General features: G+C 40.1%; 1 protein-coding gene across 5 annotated transcripts in view; it reads left to right on the forward strand.

Moving 5' to 3' along the window:
* LOC115153452 (ribosomal protein S6 kinase alpha-2) overlaps nucleotides 1-24,358 on the forward strand; it is a 62,365-nt gene extending 38,007 nt beyond the window's left edge. For 4 of the 5 annotated variants that reach the window (XM_029698908.1, XM_029698905.1, XM_029698910.1 and 1 more), the window contains 16 exons: nucleotides 4,212-4,318; nucleotides 7,056-7,093; nucleotides 7,251-7,393; nucleotides 8,195-8,265; nucleotides 8,347-8,435; nucleotides 13,036-13,100; nucleotides 13,583-13,685; nucleotides 14,840-14,973; nucleotides 16,580-16,705; nucleotides 17,183-17,272; nucleotides 17,544-17,702; nucleotides 17,816-17,977; nucleotides 18,067-18,143; nucleotides 20,814-20,931; nucleotides 21,029-21,166; nucleotides 22,111-24,358. In XM_029698908.1, coding sequence (XP_029554768.1) covers nucleotides 4,212-4,318; nucleotides 7,056-7,093; nucleotides 7,251-7,393; nucleotides 8,195-8,265; nucleotides 8,347-8,435; nucleotides 13,036-13,100; nucleotides 13,583-13,685; nucleotides 14,840-14,973; nucleotides 16,580-16,705; nucleotides 17,183-17,272; nucleotides 17,544-17,702; nucleotides 17,816-17,977; nucleotides 18,067-18,143; nucleotides 20,814-20,931; nucleotides 21,029-21,166; nucleotides 22,111-22,236 — 1,746 coding nt within the window. In that variant the 3' untranslated portion in view covers nucleotides 22,237-24,358. The remainder of the gene's footprint in view (nucleotides 1-4,211; nucleotides 4,319-7,055; nucleotides 7,094-7,250; nucleotides 7,394-8,194; nucleotides 8,266-8,346; nucleotides 8,436-13,035; nucleotides 13,101-13,582; nucleotides 13,686-14,839; nucleotides 14,974-16,579; nucleotides 16,706-17,182; nucleotides 17,273-17,543; nucleotides 17,703-17,815; nucleotides 17,978-18,066; nucleotides 18,144-20,813; nucleotides 20,932-21,028; nucleotides 21,167-22,110) is intronic. The other variant, XM_029698909.1, reaches the window with a different exon arrangement.

Below are 24,358 nucleotides of genomic sequence, written 5' to 3' on the forward strand. Positions count from 1 at the left end.
CTCTAGAGCTGTTTCGATTGGGTTCAAGTCCGGGCTCTGGCTGGGTCACTCAAGGACATTCAGAGACTTGTCCCGAAGTCACTCCAGCATTGTCTTGGCTGTGAGCTTAGGGTCGTTGTCCTGTTGGAAGGTGAACCTTTGCCTCCAGTCTGAGGTCCTGAGCGCTCTGGAGCAGGTTTTTATCAAAGATCTCTCTGTACTTTGTACCATTCATCTTTCCCTTGATCCTGACTAGTGTACCAGTCCCTGCCGCTGAAAAACATCCCCAAAGCATGATGCTACCACCACCATGCTTCAATGAAGGGTTGGTGCCAGATTTCCTCCAGATGTGACGCTTGGTATTCAGGCCAAAGACTTCAATCTTGATTTCATCAGACCAGAGAATCTTGTTTCTCATGGTCTGAGAGTCCTTTACGTGCCCTTTGGCAAACTCCAAGGGGGCTGTCATGCTTTTTATTGAGGAGTGGCTTCCATCTGGCCACTACCATAAAGGCCTGATTGGTAGAGTGCTGCAGAGATAGTTGTCCTTCTGGAAGTTTCTCCCATCTCCACAGAGGAACTCTGAAGCTCTGTCAGAGTGACCATCATGTTTTTTCCCTGACCATGGCCCTTTCCCCCCGATTGCTCAGTTTGGCTGGGAGGCAAGCTCTAGGAAAAGTATTGGTGCTTCCAAACTTTTTGGTACTCTTCCCCAGATCTCTGCCTCGAAACAATCCTGTCTCTGAGATCTACGGACAATTCCTTCAAACTCATGGCTTGGTTTTTGCTCTGGCATGCACTGTCAACTGTGGGACCTCATATAGACAGGTTTGTGCCTTTCCAAATCATGTCCAATCAATTGAATTTACCACAGGTTCACTCCTATCAAGTTCTATAAACATCTCAAGGATGATCAATGGAAACAGGATGCACCTGAGCTCAATTTTGAGTATCACAGTAAAGGGTCTGAATACTTTTGTAAATAAGGTATATAAGATTTAATTTTTTTTAATACATTTTAGAATAAGCCTGGAGCGTAACAAAATGTGGGAAGGGGTCTGAATACTTTCCGAATACACTGTATATGACTGTTATCAGATGTTAGCAAATTATTGATTTCATGAACCTTATGTCTAAGGTTACATATATTAATATTCTTAGCCCTATCCTGGGTAGCTTATCATAGATAATATGGAGAGAAAATATGAACTTGTGAGTGTCAGTTGGTGTGTGTGTGTGATGTTGGGCTGAAACAACTGAACCTGAAGCTTGGCTCTCTCACTCCTCCCAGGCTTTTGGGACAATGTGCTTGCTTGTTGTAGCGGTTGTAGCGGATGTAAGCAATGTCCCAACGCTCTCTGGCAGCTTTTATAGCTCGGATAAGTTATTTCCGGCTCTGGCGCAAAGCTTCAAAGAAGTCCTCGTTGAGGAAGATGTTGGTTTCTACACTTTTTCCTCAGACTCCGTCCAGGCCTCATGTGGAGACTGGTATGCCATCCACAACAATGTTATTCCTCCTGGATTGTCCCTCTAGTCTAGATAGTAGGGCTGGGAATTGCCAGGGACCTTATTATACGATATTATCACTATACTTAGGTGCCGAAACGATATGTATTGCGATTCGATACTGTGATTTTATTGCGATTCGATGTTCCAAACATATTGCTCACCATACGTCTGCTGTAGAGGGACAAGACAGAGCCATGAGAAAATCAGTCATGGAAATAAAAGTTCTCAAAACAAATTGGAGTTGTGGTGTAGGTACAGCCAACTAGGGCAAAAATAATATTCCTATATTGTCAAAACGATATGATATATCGTCAAAAATAATATCCTGATATCACTACTGTTTTCCCAGTCATCTGAAATAATGATCCACAGACTGCTGTCATCTCGCGTGGGCTTACAGTTTGTTGTCATCTTGCTGCAAGTCTCTTTCAGGATATCCACCTCTCCCTGGGAGAACTGAAAAACTGTTCCTAAGTTCTTGGACTTCTCTGGTCAGATTGCCCATTATTTTGTTAGTTGAGTCCACCAGTGTTTGGACAAAGCTCTTGAAGGTATTTTCCTGTTGTTGTAACAATTGCTTGTTGACATATTTTTGGTTGGTTTTTAAAAGATCATGCACCTGTGATAGTGAAACACTGTCCTCTCCATTTCTCCAAATTTCTTTAACTTTGGTCGGCATGACGGTAGTAACGTAGGCTAATGCTGGTTATCCACGGAATTCCAGCTAGCACAGCTCACAGGGCTGATATGAACAGCAACAAACAGCAGAGATTTAAACCGCCACAAGTGCGGGACTAGGGCTGGGACAATACCAGTATCGCGATACTCGTTAGTATCGTGGCAAGGAAACAAAACTTGAACTTTAGGAAAACAGCCCTAATGTTGGAACCAAACATCATGTTGTCATCCAGAGTCACGTTTATTTGATTTTCCAGCTATAGCACACTGTATTTTACATACATCAGATTTTTAAAGGACCAAAGAATTTGTTCTGCTTTGTGTTTTCATTTTTGCCATGGAAAAAATATTGCGATACTGGTATCGTCACAGCCCTACTGAGCACACACCCCTGGGGGCCCCTGTGTTGAGGGTCAGAGTGGCGGAGGTGTTGTTGCCTACTCTTACCACCTGGGGTCGGCCCGTCAGGAAGTCTAGGATCCAGTTGCAGAGGGAGGTGTTCAGTCTCAGGGTCCTGAGCTTGGAGGGCACTATGGTGTTTGAAATCTGAGTTGTAGTCGATGAACAGCATCCTCACATAGGTATTCCTCTTTCCTAGGTGAGAGAGGGCAGAATGGAGTGCACTTGAGATTGCATCGTCTGTGGATTTGTTAGGTCGGTAGGCAAATTGGAGTGGGTCCAGGGTGTCTGGGCTGACGGAGTTGATGTGTGCCATGAACAGCCTTTCAAAACACTTCATTACAGATGTGAGTTTTATAGGGCAGTGGTCATTGTGGCACGATGCCTTAGTGTTTTTGGGAACAGGAATGATGGTAGTCAGCTTGAAACGTGTGGGGATTACAGACTGGGAGAGGTTGAAATGTCTGGAAAGACACCTGCCAGCTGGTCTGTACATGCCCAGAGGACACGCCCTGGAATACCGTCTGGCCTTACAGACAGACAGACGAGAGATATAACCTAGTCCTCCGGATCAGCGGAGGGCCTCATGCAGGACTCTGTGTTGTTTCCAAACCTCTCCTTGAGTACCCCCAGCCATTCTTCTTATTTGTTCAATTCCAACTAGCATACCTGCTCCAACTAATTAATCATCAAGCCCCTGATTAGTTGAATCGGGTGTGCTAGTATGCCTACTGGAATAGATCATATAAAATTAACTCTCTGGGGTATTCGAGGGGAGTTTTGCTCAAAGAAATGATTAAATGGATGGAGACCTTGATTATTATTGAATAATAAAAACAACCTGCAGTCCGGATAATAGACCACTAACTTTGGAAATGCGTTCATCCATTCACCCATGTTTCCTAAAACTACTGCCTCCTATGTGTCATCGTGACTGCTACCAATCCTTTTGTAAATAATAACTGGAATGAAATTGGGCAAACAATTTGTCTCTAGATTTAAATTTGTTCTTCTGGGCCGACAGACAAGTGGGAATTGAAATATGAATGAATTACTGCTGGTTTTGGAAATCACTCATCTGGAACAGCTAGCAGATGCCCTAATGCTGGTAGCAACTTGTTACTTTCACCACAATTAAATGCTCTCCTTGGCACCGCAGTGTTTATTCCCCACACATATTCCATTTGAGAGCTAAAGTAATCTTTCTGTGGTTAAAATGTGCTATTTAGTAAACAAAGAGAAAGACAACAATACATGCTCTACCTGAGGAAACTCAGCAAAGTTTTTATTAAGATGAATGCAACGCGCTCTGGATAAAAGTGTCTGCTAAATTACTAAAATGTAAATGTGTAACATCTTTGATGCAAATATTTTGGGTGTGGTTCCAAACAGCTGGCTTTGTAATCAAGTTAATGAGTTTCAGTAGTGTTCAATCTGTGGGTAGTGCTCTTGTTTTGCTCAGGCTACCTGACATTGGAATTATGGAAAGCTGTCTGTTTGTTTTTTATGTGTTTAAAACACATCAATGTAGGCTACTCTACGGTTTTAAAAACACGGCTTTTATTTTCACAATCACATATCACACATGTACTGTTTGCATCTTGTCAATGACTGTTACTTTATCTTTCACCTTTCTCCATCTGCAGGTGATGTTTACTGAAGAGGATGTGAAATTCTATCTGGCTGAGCTGGCCTTGGCCTTAGATCACCTTCACAGTCTGGGCATCATCTACAGAGACCTCAAACCAGAGAAGTAAAGCCTCACTGACTGTACTGTGCCATAGACTACTTCCTTATTCAAAAAGCATCTTGCATATCCATTCTCCACAGCTATACAATTTTTACCCATATGAGTACTCCTATACATTGTTTATTTATCTCCGAGACTTATGAATATTCTGATCGGGAATGACCAAGTACATAACAGTCGGATTTGTTATCATATAATTCCGATCCATGAGTTCAAACAAGGTTGTGTTACTGCTCCGTGGTGCTGCCTGTGACAGGTCTATCAAAACAACAACAGGTCTCTGGTGCAATCAAGGATGCATCTGTTCTGCATCTTTTTCTTCCTAGACTTGTAAATTGTCTCTCGGGTATTTGATGAGAGGAAATAAAAGAGGAACTCTCGGCATGGGAATAATTTACGTTTGAAGGTCTCGCGTAATTCCTGGTTTCAGTGGTTCTGCTTTTTTTGTCTTTGAAGGACGAGCTATTCCCAGCTTTACTGTTGATGATTAACAACACCAACCCAAGGGCAAAAGTGTGCTGTGCACATATCCATTAGTTCTAACAAACAAACACTCAATAAATGTGTGGGTGTGCAGTGCCGAGAGGTGTGTAAGATGTGAAGATTTTATATAAAGTATTTCTATTATACAGATAGTTTATTAGGTACACCCATCTAGTACTGGGTCAGACCCCCCCTTTGCCTCCAGTACAGACTGATTTCTTCGGGGCATGGAAACGTTGCTCAGCTGGTATCAAGAGACCTAACATGTTTCAGGAAAACATTCCCCACACCATTACGCCACCATTACACCACCGCAACATCCTGACAGGATGTTTTTTGTTGCACCATTCTCTGTAAACCCTAGACACTGTTGTGCTTGAAAAGCCCCGGAGGCCAGACGTTTCTGAGATGCTCAAACCGGCTCGCCTTTCACCGGCGATCATACCACGCTCAGTGGCTTAGGTCACTCGTTTTGCCCATTCTAAGGTTCAATAGAACAGTAACAATGCTTCAATGCCTTATTGCCTGCTTTATATATCAAGCCACATCCACGTGACTCACTGTCTGTAGGAGCAAACCTTTTTCGTGAAGTGTGTGTGTGTGTGTGTGTGTGTGTGTGTGTGTGTGTGTGTGTGTGTGTGTGTGTGTGTGTGTGTGTGTGTGTGTGTGTGTGTGTGTGTGTGTGTGTGTGTGTGTGTGTGTGTGTGTGTGTGTGTGTGTGTGATACAGTACCAGTCAAAAGTTTGGACAGACCGACTCATTCCAGGGCTTTTCTTTATTTTTACTATTTTCTAATAGAATAATAGTGAAGACATCACAACTATGAAATAACACATATGGAATCATGTAGTAACCAAAGAAGTGTTAAACAATTCAAAATATATTTGAGATTCTTCAAAGTAGCCACCCTTTGCCTTGATGACAGCTTTGCACACTCTTGGCATTCTCTCAACCAGATTCATGAGGTAGTCACCTGGAATGCATTTCAATTAAAAGTTAATTTGTGGAGTTTCTTTCCTTCTTAATGCCTTTGAGCCAATCAGTTGTGTTGTGACAACGTAGGGGTGGTATACAGAAGGTAGCCCTATTTGGTAAAAGACCAAGTCCATATTATGGCAAGAACAGCTCAAATAAGCAAAGAGAAAAGACAGTCCATCATTACTTTAAGACATGGTCAGTCAATCCGGAACATTTCAAGAACTTTGAAAGTTTCTTCAAGTGCAGTCGCAAAAACACTCAAGCCCTATGATGAAACTGGCTTTCATGAGGACCGCCACAGGAATGGAAGACCCAGAGTTACCTCTGCTTCAGAGGATAAGTTTATTCAAGTTAACTGCACCTCAGATTGCATCCCAATTAAATGCTTCACAGAGTTTAAGTAACAGACATATCTAAACATCAACTGTTCAGAGGAGACTGCGTGAATCAGGCCTTCAAGGTTGAGTTAAAGTACACCAATAAGAAGAGACTTGCTTGGGCCAAGAAACACGAGCAATGGATATTAGAATGGTGGAACTTTCCTTTCGGTCTGATTATTCCAAATTTGAGATTTTTGGTTACAACCGCCGTGTCTTTTGAGAAACCGAGTTGGTGAACAGATGATCTCCACATGTGTGGTTTCCACCACGAAGCATGCATGAGGAGGTGTGATGGTGCTTTGCTGGTGACTCTGTCTGTGATTTATTTAGAATTCAAGGCACATTTAACCACCATGGCTACCACACCATTCTGTGGCAATACACCATCCCATCTAGTTTGCGCTTAGTGGGACTAAAATTGTTTTCAACAGGACAATGACCCAACACGCCTCCAGGCTGTGTAAGTGCTATTTGACCAAGAAGGAGAGTGAAGGAGTGCTGCATCAGATGACCTGGCCTCCACAATCACCTGACCTAACCCAATTTGAGATGATTTGGACCGCAAAGGGAAGGAAAAGCAGCCAAAAAAATGCTCAGCATATGTGCTCAGCCCTTCAAGACTGCTGTGAAAGCATTCCAGGTAAAGCTGGTTGAGATAATGCCAAGACTGTACAAAGCTGTCTTCAAGGCAAAGGGTGGCTACTTTGAAGAATCAAAAATATATGTAACACTTTTTTGGTTACTACATGATTCCATGTGTTATTTCATAGTTTTGATGTCTTCACTATTATTATACAATGTAGAAAATAGTAAAGATAAAGAAAAACTCTTGAATAGGTGTGTCTGAACTTTTGACTGGTACTGTATGTATATTGATGTCACATTCCTTCCCTCTACAGTATTCTTCTTGATGAGGAGGGCCACATCAAGATAACAGGTGACTAAAGACTGTTTTAAAAACATACAGCAGTGGTAGTAGTAGTTTGAATAGATATAGAAGTAGTCTCTCTTCTATGTTGAATCCATTAAGCCCATAGCTGGTGGCTGGTTTCCTCTGTCTTTGACTTCAATCCCTTTTATCAAATGTATTTTAGATTTCGGGCTGAGTAAAGAGGCAATAGACCATGACAAGCGAGCGTACTCCTTCTGCGGGACGATAGAGTACATGGCCCCTGAGGTGGTGAACAGAAGAGGACATACACATAGTGCTGACTGGTGGTCATTTGGCGTCTTAATGGTGTGGACTTCCCTCCCTTTCTTTTTGACAATGCATTATAGACATACTATAGCTTTTGGTTGGCTGCAATGTTATTGCAACACAATCTCCAGGTCAGAGTTTCATATAATGAAATTATGTTTGCATACATTATATGGATGTGCAGCCTGTACAACCAGGTCACGAATGGTCCAATCTATAGTCAAAATGTGGATCTTAATGCGGAGACATCATAATGACGATGCATACTGGTATGATAGTAGTCCACTACTTCTACGCCATACACTAGTCTCACCTCTTCAATCCTCTTATATTAAAAGATGAATGCTGATTGAATAGAGCCAGACCTGTTATAATAAGGTTGCTGCTGACTAATCCACACATTACTCCACCACCTCTAAAGAACAAAGGACTCCCTAATGGTTTCTTAGCTCAGTACTTTAGCCTCACGTTAAAACCAGATCAATACAAACCTTGCCAAATGTATTCCTTTAGGGCCAGAATTTATAACGCAAGCTTTGCTCTCTCCAAAAGAAACCCGCCAGGCACTCTCACTGATATCACCTTGAAGACACATTTCAGTTGAATGCATTCAGTTGTACAACTGACTAGGTATCCCCCTTTTCCTTTCTCTTTGCTCTGCATCTGCAGTGTTAGAACAAGTGCATGTGTAGTAACTGGAAAATATTATTTTCCTATATCATGCAACAGTATATTGAGTTTTTCACCCAAGAAACTGTCAAAATTGTAGTGGAATACATTATATTGTTTTGTAAAGAGATTTAGAGGATTGGCACTGACATTGTTTGTCTTTATTTTCAGTTTGAAATGCTGACAGGATCTCTACCATTTCAAGGCAAAGATCGCAAGGAAACAATGGCCCTCATACTAAAGTAAGATACGACAATTTGTATGGCAAATATATATGAAATGCATTAGTTTTTGAAATAATATATATTTTTTCTGTTTTGTAGGGCAAAACTTGGCATGCCGCAATTCTTAAGCCCAGAGGTGCAAAGTTTAATACGGGCCCTCTTCAAAAGAAATCCTACCAATAGATTAGGTATGTAGTCAAGAGAATTAATAGTGTGTGTCATTTCACATGCTCCTCTAATTGGAAGACTAATTTACAGCATTAGATAAGCCATTTCTCATTTATTAAATGTGACACAGACAGCATTGAAATCGGAATTTTACATCTTCACATTGAGGGTTTTGGGGACAGTGCAGGCTAGAAAGCACAGTTACTGCATGTGCTCTCTTACCCCTCAGTGGAAGCTGGTTGACCAGTGTTGGGATTGAATATAACCCCATGAATCACTTCCTCCATGATTTATAAGATGGAGAGTAAAGTCAAGCTAAATTTCAACTGTACCAGGCATCACTAGTGTGGTACCTGTGGTGCAGTCAGATTAAAGCCGGAAGTCATTCTGTATGTATGATTGCGTTAAATATTAGTAACAATTTACCTAAAGTATTAAACATTTTTTTTAAATCATCTTTATTTAACCAGGTAGGCCAGTTGAGAACAAGTTCTCATTTACAACTGCAACCTGGCCAAGATAAAGCAAAGCAGTGCGACAAAAACAACAACACAGAGTTACACATAAACAAACATACAGTCAATAACACAAAATAAAGGAACATTTGAAAAATCTATGTACAGTGTGTGCAAATGTAGAGAAGTAGGCAATAAATAGGCCCTAGAGGCAAAAATAATTAAAATTTAGTAGAGATTCTGGGGGGCAAGAGGGTAAGTAATAATATGGAGATGAGGTAGACGGGTGTGCTATTTACAGATTGGCTGTGTACAGGTACAGTGATTGGTAAGCTGCTCAGACAGCTGATGCTTAAAGTTAGAGAGGGAGATATAAGTCTCAAGCTTCAGTGATTTTTGCAATTCGTTCCAGTCATTGGCAGCAGAGAACTGGAAGGAAAGGCAGCCAAAGTAAGTGTTGGCTTTGGGGATGACCAGTGCAATATACCTGCTGGAGTGCGTGCTACGGGTGGGTGTCGCTATGGTGACCAGTCAGCTAAGGGGCTTTACCTAGCAAAGACTTATAGATGACCTGGAGCCAGTGGGTTTGGCGACGGATATGTAGTGAGGGCCAGCCAACGAGAGGATACAGGTTGCAGTGGTGGGTACTATATGGGGCTTTGGTGATAAAACGGATGGCACTGTGATAGACTACATCCAGTTTGTTGAGTAGAGTGTTGGGGGCTATTTTGTAAACGACATCGCCAAAGTCAAGGTTCGGTAGGATAGTCAGTTTTACGAGGGTATGTTTGGCGGCATGAGTGAAGGAGGCTTTGTTGCGAAATAGGAAGCCAATTCTAGATTATTTTGGATTGGAGATGCTTAATTTGAGTCTTTACATTCTAACCAGACACCTAGGTATTTGTAGTTGTCTACATATTCTAGGTCAGAACCGTCCAGAGTAGTGATGCTATTCGGGCGGGAGGGTGCGGGCAGCAATCAGTTGAAGAGCATGCACTTTGTTTTACTAGCATTTAAAAGCAGTTGGAGGCCACCGAAGGAGAGTTGTATGGTGTTGAAGCTCGTTTTGGAGGTTTGTTAGCACAGTGTCCAAAGAAGGGCCAGATGTACCGTCGTGGCCAAACGTTTTGAGAATGACACAAATATAAATTTTCACAAAGTCTGATGCCTCATTTTTGTATGATGGCAATTTGCATATACTCCAGAATGTTATGAAGAGTGATCAGATGAATTGCAATTAATTGCAAAGTCCCTCTTTGCCATGCAAATGAACTGAATCCCCCCCAAAACATCTCCACTGCATTTCAGCCCTGCCACAAAAGGACCAGCTGACATCATGTCAGTGATTCTCTCGTTAACACAGGTGTGAGTGTTGACGAGGACAAGGCTGGAGATCACTCTGTCATGCTGATTGAGTTTGAATAACAGACTGGAAGCTTCAAAAGGAGGGTGGTGCTTGGAATCATTGTTCTTCCTCTGTCAACCATGGTTACCTGCAAGCAAACACGTGCCGTCATCATTGCTTTGCACAAAAAGAGGCTTCACAGGCAAGGATATTGCTGCCAGTAAGATTGCACCTAAATCAGCCATTTATCAGATCATCAAGAAATTCAAGGAGAGCGGTTCAATTGTTGTGAAGAAGGCTTCAGGGCGCCCAAGAAAGTCCAGCAAGCGCCAGGACCATCTCCTAAATTTGATTCAGCTGCACGATCGGGGCACCACCAGTACAGAGCTTGCTCAGAAATGGCAGCAGGCAGGTGTGAGTACATCTGCACGCACAGTGAGGCGAAGACTTTTGGAGGATGGCCTGGTGTCAAGAAGGGCAGGAAAGAAGCCACTTATCACCAGGAAAAACATCAGGGACAGACTGATATTCTGCAAAAGGTACAGGGATTGGACTGCTGAGGACTGGGGTAAAGTCATTTTCTCTGATGAATCCCCTTTCCGATTGTTTGGGGCATCCGGAGAAAAGCTTGTCCGGAGAAGACAAGGTGAGCGCTACCATCAGTCCTGTGTCATGCCAACAGTAAAGCATCCTGAGACCATTCATGTGTGGGGTTGCTTCTCAGCCAAGGGAGTGGGCTCACTAACAATTTTGCCTAAGAACACAGCCATGAAATAAGAACGGTACCAACACATCCTTCGAGAGCAACTTCTCCCAACCATCCAGGAACAGTTTGGTGACGAACAATGCCTTTTCCAGCATGATGGAGTACCTTGCCATGAGGCAAAAGTGATAACTAAGTGGCTCAGGGAACAAAACATCAATATTTTGGGTCCATGGCCAGGAAACTCCCCAGACCTTAATCCCATTGAGAACTTGTGGTCAATCCTCAAGAGGCGGGTGGACAAATAAAAACCCACAAATTCTGACAAACTCCAAGCATTGATTATGCAAGAATGGGCTGCCATCAGTCAGGATGTGGCCCAGAAGTTAATTGACAGCATGCCAGGTCGGATTGCAGAGGTCTTGAAAAAGAAAGGTCAACACTGCAAATATTGACTCTTTGCATCAACTTCGTGTAATTGTCAATAAAAGCCTTTGACACTTGTGAAATGCTTGTAATTATACTTCAGTATTCCATTGTAACATCTGACAAAAATATCTAAAGACACTGAGGCAGCAGACTTTGTGAAAATTAATATTTGTGTCATTCTCAAAACTGTGGCACCCCCATAGAGACTGTCAGAGGTCTGGACAACAGGCCCTCCGATTTGACACACTGAACTCTATCTGAGAAGTAGTTGGTGAACCAGGCGAGGCAGTCATTTGAGAAGCCAAGGCTATTGAGTCTGCCGATAAGAATGCAATGATTGACAGAGTCGAAAGCCTTGGCCAGGTTGATGAAGACGGCTGCACAGTACTGTCTTATCGATGGCGGTTATCATAAAGTAGATGGGTTTAATGCTTTATTACGTGTTATGCAATGGGTGGGTCTACAGGTGGCATTCCAGCTGGTGTCTATTCCACAAGTTACCACCGGCTAAATCTGATGTTAAAATACCTATTTACTCTGTTCCATCTGACTGTGCAAGCCACTGTCTCATCAGTCCAGCCAGGCAATTTTTAAACTTGATCTCCCCTATAAAAAGCATCTAGACATTATCTCACATTTCTTTTAGATTAACCTTTAGTTTTCAACAGTGGAGATTTATATAAACCTTGCTCTCTGTCTCTCTGACATTTGCAACATTGTTTCAGTATTCAAATTCCATCTCCAGCTGTCCCATAGCAATGAACGTGTCGGGAGTCCGGACGAAACAGACAGAGCGTTTCTCAGCCAGTCGAAATCATGAATCAGATGGCATTATTTTTATGGATATATACAAACAAATGTCAATTGAAAAAAGCTCAAACGAAATGAAGTGCAGCTACTTTGCAGTCTTTCCAGCTTCAGTTTGAGGTGCTTGTGTTCACTGTGTTGTTGACTAGCTCCTCTGAACAGCAGTGTCCTGACGAGTGAGTGAGCACATTTTCTATGCCAGGCAAAATCGCGCCTCATTAGCTCATTGTTATTTATGGATGTATCCAAATAAATGTCACTAGAAAAAAAGCTTAAACTAATTCAAATGCGGCTACTTTGTTGTTATTCTGGCTGCACTTTTTAACGTGACTGTAAGCTAGCTATAGTTGGCTAGCTAGCAAGCAAGGATAAGAACGTTGCCAGCCAGTATGGCTATGGAACATTTAGTACGAACGACTGGGTCGCGTCCATAGATACAGAACAAAAAGACTGAACGGCTGGGTCGCGTCTCTGGCAACCGAACCGATAGAACGAACGACCACCCGTAGAAAAGTGATAATGCCCTCGAAGCCGGTGTTTGGAGGATATATTGGCATGGTTTGCTGGCCCTTGACGAACAAAACCAGTGGAAATATATCCTCCAAACACCGGCTTTGAGGGCATTATCACTTAATTATATGCATGTATATGAGCCTTTATGTATTACTGCATAGGGCTTGTATTTTACCACCCTAGACCCTTGTTCAAAAATCATGTTTAGAGAGTGTAGCCTAATAATCCCCATAATACCCCATATTCTCACTGAATAATATGGTGGAGCAGAGATACTTGAGATAGGATTTTAGTAAGTGAGCAATTACAGCCCAGTGAAGCTAAAAAAGAGTATTCAATCTAAATGTTCTGGTGCATTTTACTGTTAGGTGCTGGACCAGATGGAGTCGAGGAGATTAAAAAGCATAATTTCTTTGGAAATATAGATTGGAATGTGAGTATAAATCTCTTCATAACCCTTTCTAAAAATCCTTAAAGGCATTGCTTCGGATATGTCCTCCTGAGGATTTGATTGTCATAACTTCAGACAAGAAGTAAAGGTATTTTACCCCAGACCCCAGTACTTACATGTAGGACCTTACATTTGAGCCAGTTTTCTACAGCAGTAAAATAATCCTGCAGCAACAGGATTAACAGCTAATTAATATGTGGATTATAATTAATAGACATTTTTGTAGGTGTTGATAAAAAAAAATTGTAAGGGGGAAAAAAGTCTGACATTTCTAAGTGGAAATTACAAACTTCAGAAGCCTTTTTAAACCTCAAATAAAAAAAGTTTTACATTTCCTGCATTGCAAGACCGTTCATCTGCAACAGGGTCCTTCTCCTGCAACAGGGTCCTACATCTGTAGCTCAAATACTAAATGGAAAAATACAAGTTTTATTTTTCCTTTTCCCCTCATGGTGAAACCACAGAAACTTTACAGAAGAGAGATCAAGCCTCCATTCAAACCAGCAGTGGGCAGGCCAGATGACACCTTCCACTTTGACCCTGAATTCACCTCCCGCACACCAACAGGTGATTGGTAATTGTAGGTGAAGTAGTTCATCTGTGCGTGCGTGCCTGTGTACGTGCTTGCATCCCTGTCGCCTCATAATTTCATTAATCATGTTATGTTTTACTTCATGCTGTTTGCTTCATTGTTATGCTCAGAATAATAATTTCTCCATGCACCTGGGTTTCTCCTCACACACTGACATAAAATTGCCACTCAATTACTGACAAACAACCCCCTCTTGTAATGTCCACATAAACTCACACTTATATATCTGCATAAAGTCACCAAGCTGCAACTTTAAATCTTTGATTTTTGAATCCTCTGAAAGAATTATATCCTTCAATGGATCATCATCTCTGAAACTGGAAACACTTATCTCCCTCACTAGCTTTAAGCACCAGCTATCAGAGCAGCTCCCAGATCACTGCACCTGTACATAGTCCATCTATAATTTAGCCCATACATCTACCTCTTTCCCTACTGTATTTATTTATTTTATTTATTTTGCTCCTTTGCACCATATTATTTATATTTTAACTTTGAACTTTCTTCAAACTACAAATCTACCATTCCAGTGTTTTACTTGCTATACTTTATTTACTTTGCCACCATGGCCTTTTTTGCCTTTACCTCCCTTATCTCACATCATTTGCTCACATTGTATATAGTCTTATTTTTTTTCTACTGCATCATTGATTGTATGTTGTTTTACTCCATGTGTAACTCTGTTTTTTTGTATGTTGTCGAACTGCTTTGCTTTATCTTGGCCAGGTCGCAATTGTAAATGAGAACTTGTTCTCAACTTGCCTACCTGGTTAAATAAAGGTGAAATAAATAAAAAATGTTAAAAAGTCCATGGGCAAAGGAAATGTGGTACAAAAAGTGCCAATTTAGTCTCCTATATCATATATCTCCTATATTTCATATATCTCCTATATCATATATCTCCTATATTTAGTCTCCTATATCAGCTGCTAGTTTGACAAGACCCTCTAGACCACAGCTGTACAGTACAATGGGACTAACCTTTTCAAAAGTGAATTGAATGATAACTGACATTCAGTCAACTGTGATGTATTTCCAGTTGCCAATGTGTCCTAGTTCCCATGTTTGTTTCGTGCCTGCCCGTTAGACAGTAGTGGTTGTAACATTTTCTGTACCTTTCTCCCATCAGACTCGCCGGGCATCCCTCCCAGTGCCAACACACACCAGCTCTTCAGAGGGTTCAGCTTCGTGGCCACTAATCTGGACCAGGAGCAGTCCATTGCTGAAATACGGCAAAACTCAACTGTCAACACTATTGTCCAAGTGAGAATGATAGACTAGAGGGAGAGGACTAATCATCTCTGTTATTCAGCTCTATCAACCATACTCTATTTAAATACTTAATATGGCATCATTCAGGCCATTGTCTTTTATTTATTTATATATAGAAGAGAAAAAAAACTCATGAGTTTTTTTTTCTCCATTAATTAAATGTAACCACCGGACAAGAGTATCAACATCAAGGAGAATGTCAATCCTTGTTTCTGTATGTAAAAAGGAAGAAGAAGAAATCAATATGATATCAGGAAGGAAGCTCAGGGGGATGTCATGGCATTACATCAGAATACAATGGATTAACCACTTTTGATACTGTATTCAGAAAGTGTTGAGTAAAGAAAGTAAAGGCCCCCTTACAATCATCAATACAACTCATATTCAAAGGTAATTTCTGGTGATTTTGTAATTGTGTGGGGCATAAAAGATTCAATTAAATACATTTTCTCTGTACGTAATTCATACCTTTTTGCAACCTTCGTCCTCTTACTTACACATTGGACACATATGAAAGGTGGGAGCTTAAGGAAGATAACATTGTAGCCCAACTGTACTAACAAGCTACCACTGTCATGCTACTGACATGACTGTCCGCTTACCTATAGTACAGCATAAACATCTAAGGAATTTGTCTTTTGACGAATTCAATTTATTTTAAATGGACAAATGACAGTGAGGTCGAAGTGACCCTCTTCTTTAAGGCTGACCCCTGATCTTTTGATCTAACCACAACACACATCTTAGCCACTGCTCCAGAGAGGCCCTTTGGTGTGTCCTGCAGCACACACAAAAACAGATCCACTTACATAACCACCAGGACTGATTCTTATCAGATGGTTCATACCTGAGTGAGCATTTCATTGAAGTTACTCACCAGAGAGGCCTCCCAGTGCCCTCAGCAAAACATATTGATTTGTGAGAACACTTAGTTCCCTCTGACATCATGGCCATGGGTGCTCTGCAGTGGCAGCGTTCTGAGAACATTTGGATCCTCTGCTGCGGCGGTGCATAGATCAACGGTGAACATTTCCATTGTATTGAACAAGTGAGATTAGATGCCACTGCAGTGTGGATGAATATGAATGAGCCAACATATGTGCAGACAAGGTCTCTCAGCGAACACAATATAGCATGGACTATACTGCAGACCGCAAGGTGGATGTGTGAACCCAAGATGGACTGTTACTGTGAACATTTTCAGTTCACCTTTCTTGATCTTATTTGTGTTTTGACATACTGTACAGCAATAAAGGAACACGTCCTAAATCTCCACATATGAAGCATTACATCACAAGAGAAAGGAGAAATGCCACCAAAGTGCACTCTCGCTGGAACACTGTTCACATAGAATGTTCTTCAAGGACAATTCTTACTAGGGGAATAATTTGATAGCTACAGTAGATCTGTTTTGAATACCAGTGTGCTACCCCTGAATATGTCTGAGGATTATAGGAAGACTGATGGATTCCCTAGTCTGCCTGAGCAGGATTATGACATGAGCGAATAGTTTGTAAATCAGATGACAAGCTTAGAGCATAAATATGAGCAGAGGCTTAAACGTTTTCATGATGACTGGATATGTTTGTCATTTCAGCAACTTCATGGGACCAACATCCATTTCACTGATGGGTATGAGATGAAGGAGGATGTGGGCTTGGGGGCGTACTCCGTCTGCAAACGCTGCATCCACAAAATCACCAGTGTTGAATATGCTGTCAAAGTAAGTGAACCCTATAGGTAGATTTTTTTTTCAAGAGGAATATTTTTTATAGGTACTTTATCATTCTTGGAGATAAATGATTTTCACGGCCAATCAGTTATAAGAAACAGCATCATACGCAGCAAGGGGATGTTACGATCAGTACAAGGATTCCAGAATGATATATCATCTTTAATTATAGTAGCTTTGTGATATACTGTATGTAGTTTACACATTTCACTTCCTTGAATCCTGGAACAACTACAAGCCTTCCAACTATAATATAGTCTCTCAGGATGATTCATGCAGCGACAATGATTCTGTATTTTGTGCAGATGATGCTCTGTCACACATTTTATCGTAAGAGGGATACCAAGCAGGGGGACCAGTACGAAAATGTATGCACTACTGTAAGTCGCTGGATAAGAGCGTCTGCTAAATAAAAAATTAAATTCAAAAACTGTTCTAATCTAACGGGGTGTGGTGTGTCTCTTTCAGATCATCGACAGAGCCAAAAAAGATCCATCTGAGGAAATTGAGATTCTGTTGAGATATGGGCAGCATCCAAACATTATCACGCTGAAGGATGTAAGTAATCATTCAATGACTCAAACACATGCACATGCTGAAAGACCTCCATAAGGACAGAGAACCTTGTGAGTTTGCATGACTAATGAAAAATGTGTCCAGCAAACTTGAGTTTTCACTGACCATCATATTTTACTGCATCTTCTCTTGTCCATTTGTATCTCTATTAGAATTTCACTAGCCACTTTTTGTGGGCTCTGAGGACTAGACTAATGTACTCTTGGTTCATAAATAACTCCATGTGGGATTAAACTGTCTTTTTGTCCCCTAGGTCTATGACGATGGGAAGTATGTGTACCTTGTGATGGAGTTGATGAGAGGTGGAGAGCTGCTGGACAGAATCCTCCATCAGAAGAGTTTCTCTGAGCGAGAGACCTCTGCTGTGCTATGCACTATTACCAAGACAGTGGAGTACCTTCACTCACAGGGGGTCAGTATCATGAATGTATATGTCCAACTAAAATCTGTATCAAAGTGAAAGGAGTAGTGCTCCTAGCTAGGACATATTCATACTGGCAATTTATTTTATTTATTTTGTCATAGGTTGTACATCGGGACCTTAAACCAAGCAACATCCTCTATGTGGATGAAACGGGAGATCCGGAATCGATCCGAATTTGTGATTTTGGGTTCGCCAAACAATTAAGGGCAGAAAATGGTCTCCTCATGACGCCCTGTTACACAGCAAACTTTGTGGCTCCAGAGGTAAGGAGTGGTTTGATCAGCTCTATTTATTTCAAGTGCTGTATATCTCTATATTGTGATATGACACAGATTCTTCATGTCTTTCATAGGTCCTGAAGAAGCAGGGGTATGATGCTGCTTGTGACATCTGGAGTTTGGGAATCCTACTCTACACTATGCTCGCAGGGTAATCCTAAATCGCTGGTTTATTTAAACCTCAAGAAGACTGAACACGCAGGGTCAGACCATTTATATCCCAATTTCCCTTTGCTAAGTGACAGTTGACCTTTGCTAGAAACCTGGTTAAACCAGTTTCACAGTAACAAACAAAAAACATTGAATTCTGGACTGTGCTACCTCTCCTGGCAACCACTGATTAAGGACTCATTTTGGAACGGTGAGAGGGACAGTGGACGACGGATTACTTTCTAAGCTGAGGTTGAGTCTGCGGTAGAGTCATTTTAATTGTACCCTGCACAATGCCAAATCTCTCAGGACCTGCTCTGACAATTTAATGTCCCAGCCTGTGGCTCATGTTTTAAATCTCTGTAATCGGGGCATTAGAAAAAAAGCTGAATTCTTTCATAGATGTCAAACACTGTTTAGATGCCATTATTATTATTATGTTTTTGCTCAATAAGGCTATTGGAGAAATGGCCTAAAAATAGCACCTCAGATATAGCCCATACTCACAAAGACAAGCCCACTCACACACACCAACAGCCAACGCTGCTGTCCCATGTATATAGAGACATTAAACACTGGACACTTCCTGTTTCTTTTATACTGTTTTTCACACTGTCTGTGTATACTGTATTCTCGACATAGCTCATTCTGACCCACTGTATCTACTACTGTACATTTAATTTTTTGTTACAGTGTTTATACACTGCGTATTTATACTGGATTCTTGACCTAGCTAATACAGTGCCTTCAGAAAGTATTCAACCTTTTACTTTTTCCACATTTTGTTGTGTTACAAAGTGGGATTAAAATTGATTTAATTGTCATTTAAGAAAAGTTGAAGAAAAATTCTAAAAAATAAATGACAAATAACTAATATATTTGTTAGAAACACCTTTGGCAGCGATTACAGCTGTGAGTCTTTTGGGGTAAGTCTCTTAAAGCTTTGCACACCTGGATTGTACATTATTATTATTATTTTTTATTTTATTTTTTTAACTCTTCAAGCTCTGTCAAGTTGGTTGTTGATTATTGCTAAACAGCCATTTTCAGGTTTTGCCATAGATTATAAAGCCAATTTAGGTCAAAACTGTAACTTGGCCACTCAGGAACATTCAATGTCGTCTTGGTAAGCAACTCCAGTGTATATTTGGCCTTGAGTTTTAGGTAAACTTTTCTCCCTGTCTCTGTTGGAAAGCAGACTGAACCAGGTTGTCCTCTAGGATTTTTCCTGAGCTTAGCTCTATTATGTTTATTTCTATCCTGAAACTCCCCAGTCCTTATCGATGAAAAGCGTATCTATAACATGATGAAGCCACCACCATGCTTGAAAATATAGTGTTACTCAGTGATGTGTTGGATTTGCCCCAAGCATAAGGCTTTGTATTTAGGACAAAAATGTTGTTTCTTTGCCTCATTTTTTGCAGTATTACTTTAGTGCCTTATTGCAAACAGGATGCATGTTTTGGAATATTTGTATTCTGTATAGGCTTCCTTCTTTTCACTGTCATTTAGTTTAGTATTGTGGAGTAACTACAATGTTCTTGATCCATCCTCAATTTTAACCTATCATAGCCATTTATACTCTAACTGTTTTAATGTCACCATTGGCCTCATGGTGAAATCCCTGAGCAGTTTATTTCCTCTCCAGAAACGGAGTTAGTACATACGCCTGTATCGTCATAGTGACTGGGTGTATTGATACACTATCTAAAGTGTAATTAATATCTTCACCATGCTCAAAGGGATATTCAGTGTCTGCTTTTTTTATTTGTACCCATCTACCAATAGGTGCCCTTCTCTGCGAGGCATTGGAAACGTTCCTGGTCTATGTAGTTGAATCTGTGCTTGAAATTCACTACTCGACTGAGGGACCTTACAGAGAATTGTTAGTGTGGTGTACGGAGATGGGGTAGTCATTTGAAAATCATGTTAACCTCTATTATTGCACTCACAGAGTGAGTCCATGAAACGTATTATGTGACTTGTTAAGCAAATTTTTACTCCTGAACTTATTTAGGCTTGTCATAACAAACGGTTTGAATACTCATGACATTTCAACTTTTCATTTGTAATTAATTTGTAAAAAATTCTACATACAAATTTCTACTTTAACATTATGGGGTATAGTGTGTAGATCAGTGGCACAACATCTCAATTTAATCCATTTAAATTCAGGCTATGGCAGAACAAAATGTGGAAAAAGTCAAGAGGCTTGAATACTTTCTGAAAGCACTATAACATTTATCTACTGCTGTACATATCATTCTTAGTATATTTATTCTGGTGTATATATGCATAGATTGCATTTGGATTACTGATAGTGTTAATTGGATTCGTTCTGAAATATTGTTTTTCGTTTTTCTATTATTTGTCTAGGCCTACTTGTTTGACATTTTACTGCACTATTAGGAGCTAGTAACACAAGCATTTTGCTACACCCTCTATAACATCTGCTAAACTGTGTACGCGACCAATTAAATTTGATTTTGATTTGAGATACTAAAAGACATACAAGACCCCCAATTCAAACAAACCCAGATACATAATTATTTGGGCAACAGTTTAGCACATTCATTACGGTAGAGCAGGGTGAAAAAGGTTAACTCAGTTACCTAAAGTATTATTGAAAAGTGTATGATTGTTTTGTCCTTCCCCATACTTGTGCTTATAGCTTCACCCCTTTTGCCAATGGTCTTAATGACACCCCGGAGGAAATACTGGCTCGCATTGGTAGTGGAAAATATGCCCTCATTGGAGGAAACTGGGATATAGTTTCTGATGCTGCAAAGGTGAGGTTACTTGGCTTTTATTAATGACACATCATTGTTGAATTTGATTAATAAATGCTTGTCCTAACTGGACTATTTCTTTATTGGGTTCCAATAGGACATTGTCACTAAGATGCTCCATGTGGATCCACACCAACGGCTGACGGCCCCCCAGGTTCTCAGACACCAGTGGATAGTCAACCGAGAACAGCTGTCTCAGAGTCAGCTCATCAGACAAGATGTACAGCTTGTGAAGGTAAGGAGGAAAACTTAAGAAAAACACTAAACCTGACATAGTGTAAGAAGCACCATCATCTGCATGTTGTGCCAATCTCTAGCCTCGTAAACCAGACTGACCACATTGTTTCACTTCAGCCCAGCAGTTTGACTGATTGACCAGGCTAGTCGATTTGTCCCTAAAGCAAATTATGTTAGCTAATTGTGCAGGCATTTTTGTGCAGGCATTTAGCAGGCATTTTTGCCTGCTAAAGCTCACTGATTTATGAAAGGTTTCTCACAAATAATTTGTCCTCTGCAGAAATGCCATTTCAGTATTCACTGACATTCTACTGCCACCCTGTGTACAGCTCTGCCATTACATGTAGACCTTTTGCGTTCTTCTCTGTGTCAGCAAAAGTCATTTGAAACCTGCTCAAAGTTTCACATACTGTGCTCACTTTGCCCCCTTAAAAAGGTCCAATGCAGCCTTTTTTATCTCAATATCAAATCATTTCTGGGTAGCAATTAAATACCTTACTGTAATTGTGTTCAATTAAAATTGTCAAATAATAGCTTCTTAGCAATTTCTCAAGTAAGAATTTTGCTAAGACTGTCTGGGAATGGTCTGAGTGGTGAGGTGAAAACTGAAAACTAGCTGTTATTGGCAGAGAGGTTTGGAATTCTCTTTCATATTGGTCTATTAACTAATTTACCGCCTGAGGATATCACCAGGTGGGCAAAATCTCTATCCCACCAAAACAGGCAAAATTTTCAGGCCGTCTTTTCAGACAGCTCTTACGCTAAAAGAACATTATCATCATTTTCACAATTTCACAGTATTATTCCAACCTCATAGTATGGAAATAAATCACAGAAAATCCCATTTTTGACTGTACTGGGCCTTTAAATAAGCAGTTTTTCCCCCAGAGCAATTTTTCCAGCTTTATATCATTTAAAGATGTTTTTTCTCTGTCGTTCTAGGGTGCAATGGCTGCAACATACTTGGCTTTGAATCGTTTGCCTCTGGCCCCAAAGCTGGAGCCTGTGGAGTCTTCAAGTTTGGCGCAGAGAAGAGGAATGAAGAGACTCACATCCACTGGTTTATAGCACCCTCATATATTATTCAGGGACAGAGTTAGAAAAGGGGTTTAAGTGCCCGTCCAAAATACCAGGAGGTCCACAATAGTGGGAGCAAGGAGGAGCAACTTATCAGAAGAAGAAAAAAATGTGGAGAAGATGCATCCGGTTGTTGCACTAAGAAAGAAATCTTTACGGATTTTAGATGCACTAGAAACAAATGGTGGTATTAAAAGACCAACCAGAATGATGTTCAAATGTTCATTGGTATTGAAGATATGTAATGTTCATATATTTTATTCATTCATATTTGCCTTTTCCTTTAGGTGCCATCTGCTACTCTTTAATTATTTGTCACCTTTGTATTATGTAGAGTATGTTTCATATGATATTATCTAAAAGACCAAGTAATCTTACAGAACCTCAAGTTGACACTGTCATAAAGGCTGTAACAGAGAAGTTGAGAACAGTTTATAACTACATGATGACTACATATAACTAACTACATTTACGGGATTTTATCAACATCGGACATCTGTATTTTTCGCTGTGGCATGTTGGAATGTTTTATTAGTCTTCATCTGGGAGAGTAATTGCTGACAGATTGTTGGTAATGTAAATGTTCAGCTACAGCTGCTGAGGATACGTTGATACATTTTTGTAACAAAAACTGAAATGGCTAAATGAGCACAAAGAGTATATGTATGCATCTGTCTTTGATTTTCAGGTTGGTTCATAAGGTTCGATATACTGTAGTGTACAATATTTATTTTCTGTAGATCACAAATTCACTCTATTGTTTAAAAAAATCTAGTGAGCATTATTTTGGATGCTTTTGATAGTTTTGGCAATTTCTAACAGCATTCTATGTGTTTTTGGAGGATTTACTGAAAACAGACCCATTTATAAATTGCCAATGCAAGTTATATTTATTTTAAATGTGACTTATATAAGTTATTTGATCAAACAAATGTATTTGTTTCTACATTATCCATTATTTTTGTGTATTAATTTATGTAAATGTCTATTTATTTTATTTTTAATACACAACAGATTTAAGTGTTTTATACCTGATCTGAAGTTACTTTTTGGAAGGAAGTATTTGTTGTATTAGCAAATACATTGCCTTTATCGGCATTACCTTGTTTTGCCGTCTGTAAAATGTTTTTTTCAGAAAATATACCATTCATCTTTAAACAGTATGGAACCAATATGAATGCACATGAGTATTTACATTTATTGTTCAATTTTTGAACAGGGACAACAAAAAACACCTACAGTAGAATGCCACCTTGGATGCCTTTGTTTCTGATTTATGTGCAAGTCAAGTAGTAAAGAAGCTATGTGAAACACACAAGAAATCTCAACAGTATTCAGTGTACTCACACATTGAGATATAGAATTACAGGTAGAAAGCACACAGGATTCAGGAATGGTTTATCAATCAACCTAAGCCCACAATGGAGCTTTAGTTGCTCCATAATAAGAAGAATATGGGATACACACCAATATGACAAAACAGGTTACATAGGGTAAATACTACACTTACCTTTAGAATATATTCATCATTTTGACAGTACAACTTGCTAAATTGGGGCAGAGAAAATTAAAAGCATTATAGCTGATTGCACAGTGAGCCTTAATTTCTGTTTTCGCAAAGCTTCATTGAATAACTACTCAAATACATGATGTAAAGAACAATCCACCATAGAATAACACAATAGAGTACCTTGATCAATGCCTCTCCATGTGCTGCTGTGGCTTGTATAGATATTATTTTTTTTGTGCATGCTGAAGGTACTTCTGCAAAGATAATTGATTCAAAGAGTCTTCAGCTCTGTGTTGTTCAGTCAAAAAGCCCTCAAGTGAGCACACACTGGCTCATAACTGCTAAGTAAAAAGTAACATTGTGAAAGGAGTACATTTACATTGACATTTTAATCATTTAGCAGATGCTCTTATCCAGAGTGACTTACAGTTAGTGCATTCATCTTAAGACAGCTAGATGGGGCAACCACATATCTCAGTCATAGTAAGTACATTTTCCTCAAAGTAGCTATTAGCAAAGTCAGTGTGAGTGTTAGTATCTGTGCTAGTAGGACTGTACATACTGTGTAGGCTAAATTTAAAAATAAATCAAGTGTGGAAGAAA

The sequence above is a fragment of the Salmo trutta genome, chromosome 18, assembly GCF_901001165.1.
Source record: "Salmo trutta chromosome 18, fSalTru1.1, whole genome shotgun sequence".
Taxonomy (NCBI): Eukaryota; Metazoa; Chordata; class Actinopteri; order Salmoniformes; family Salmonidae; genus Salmo; species Salmo trutta.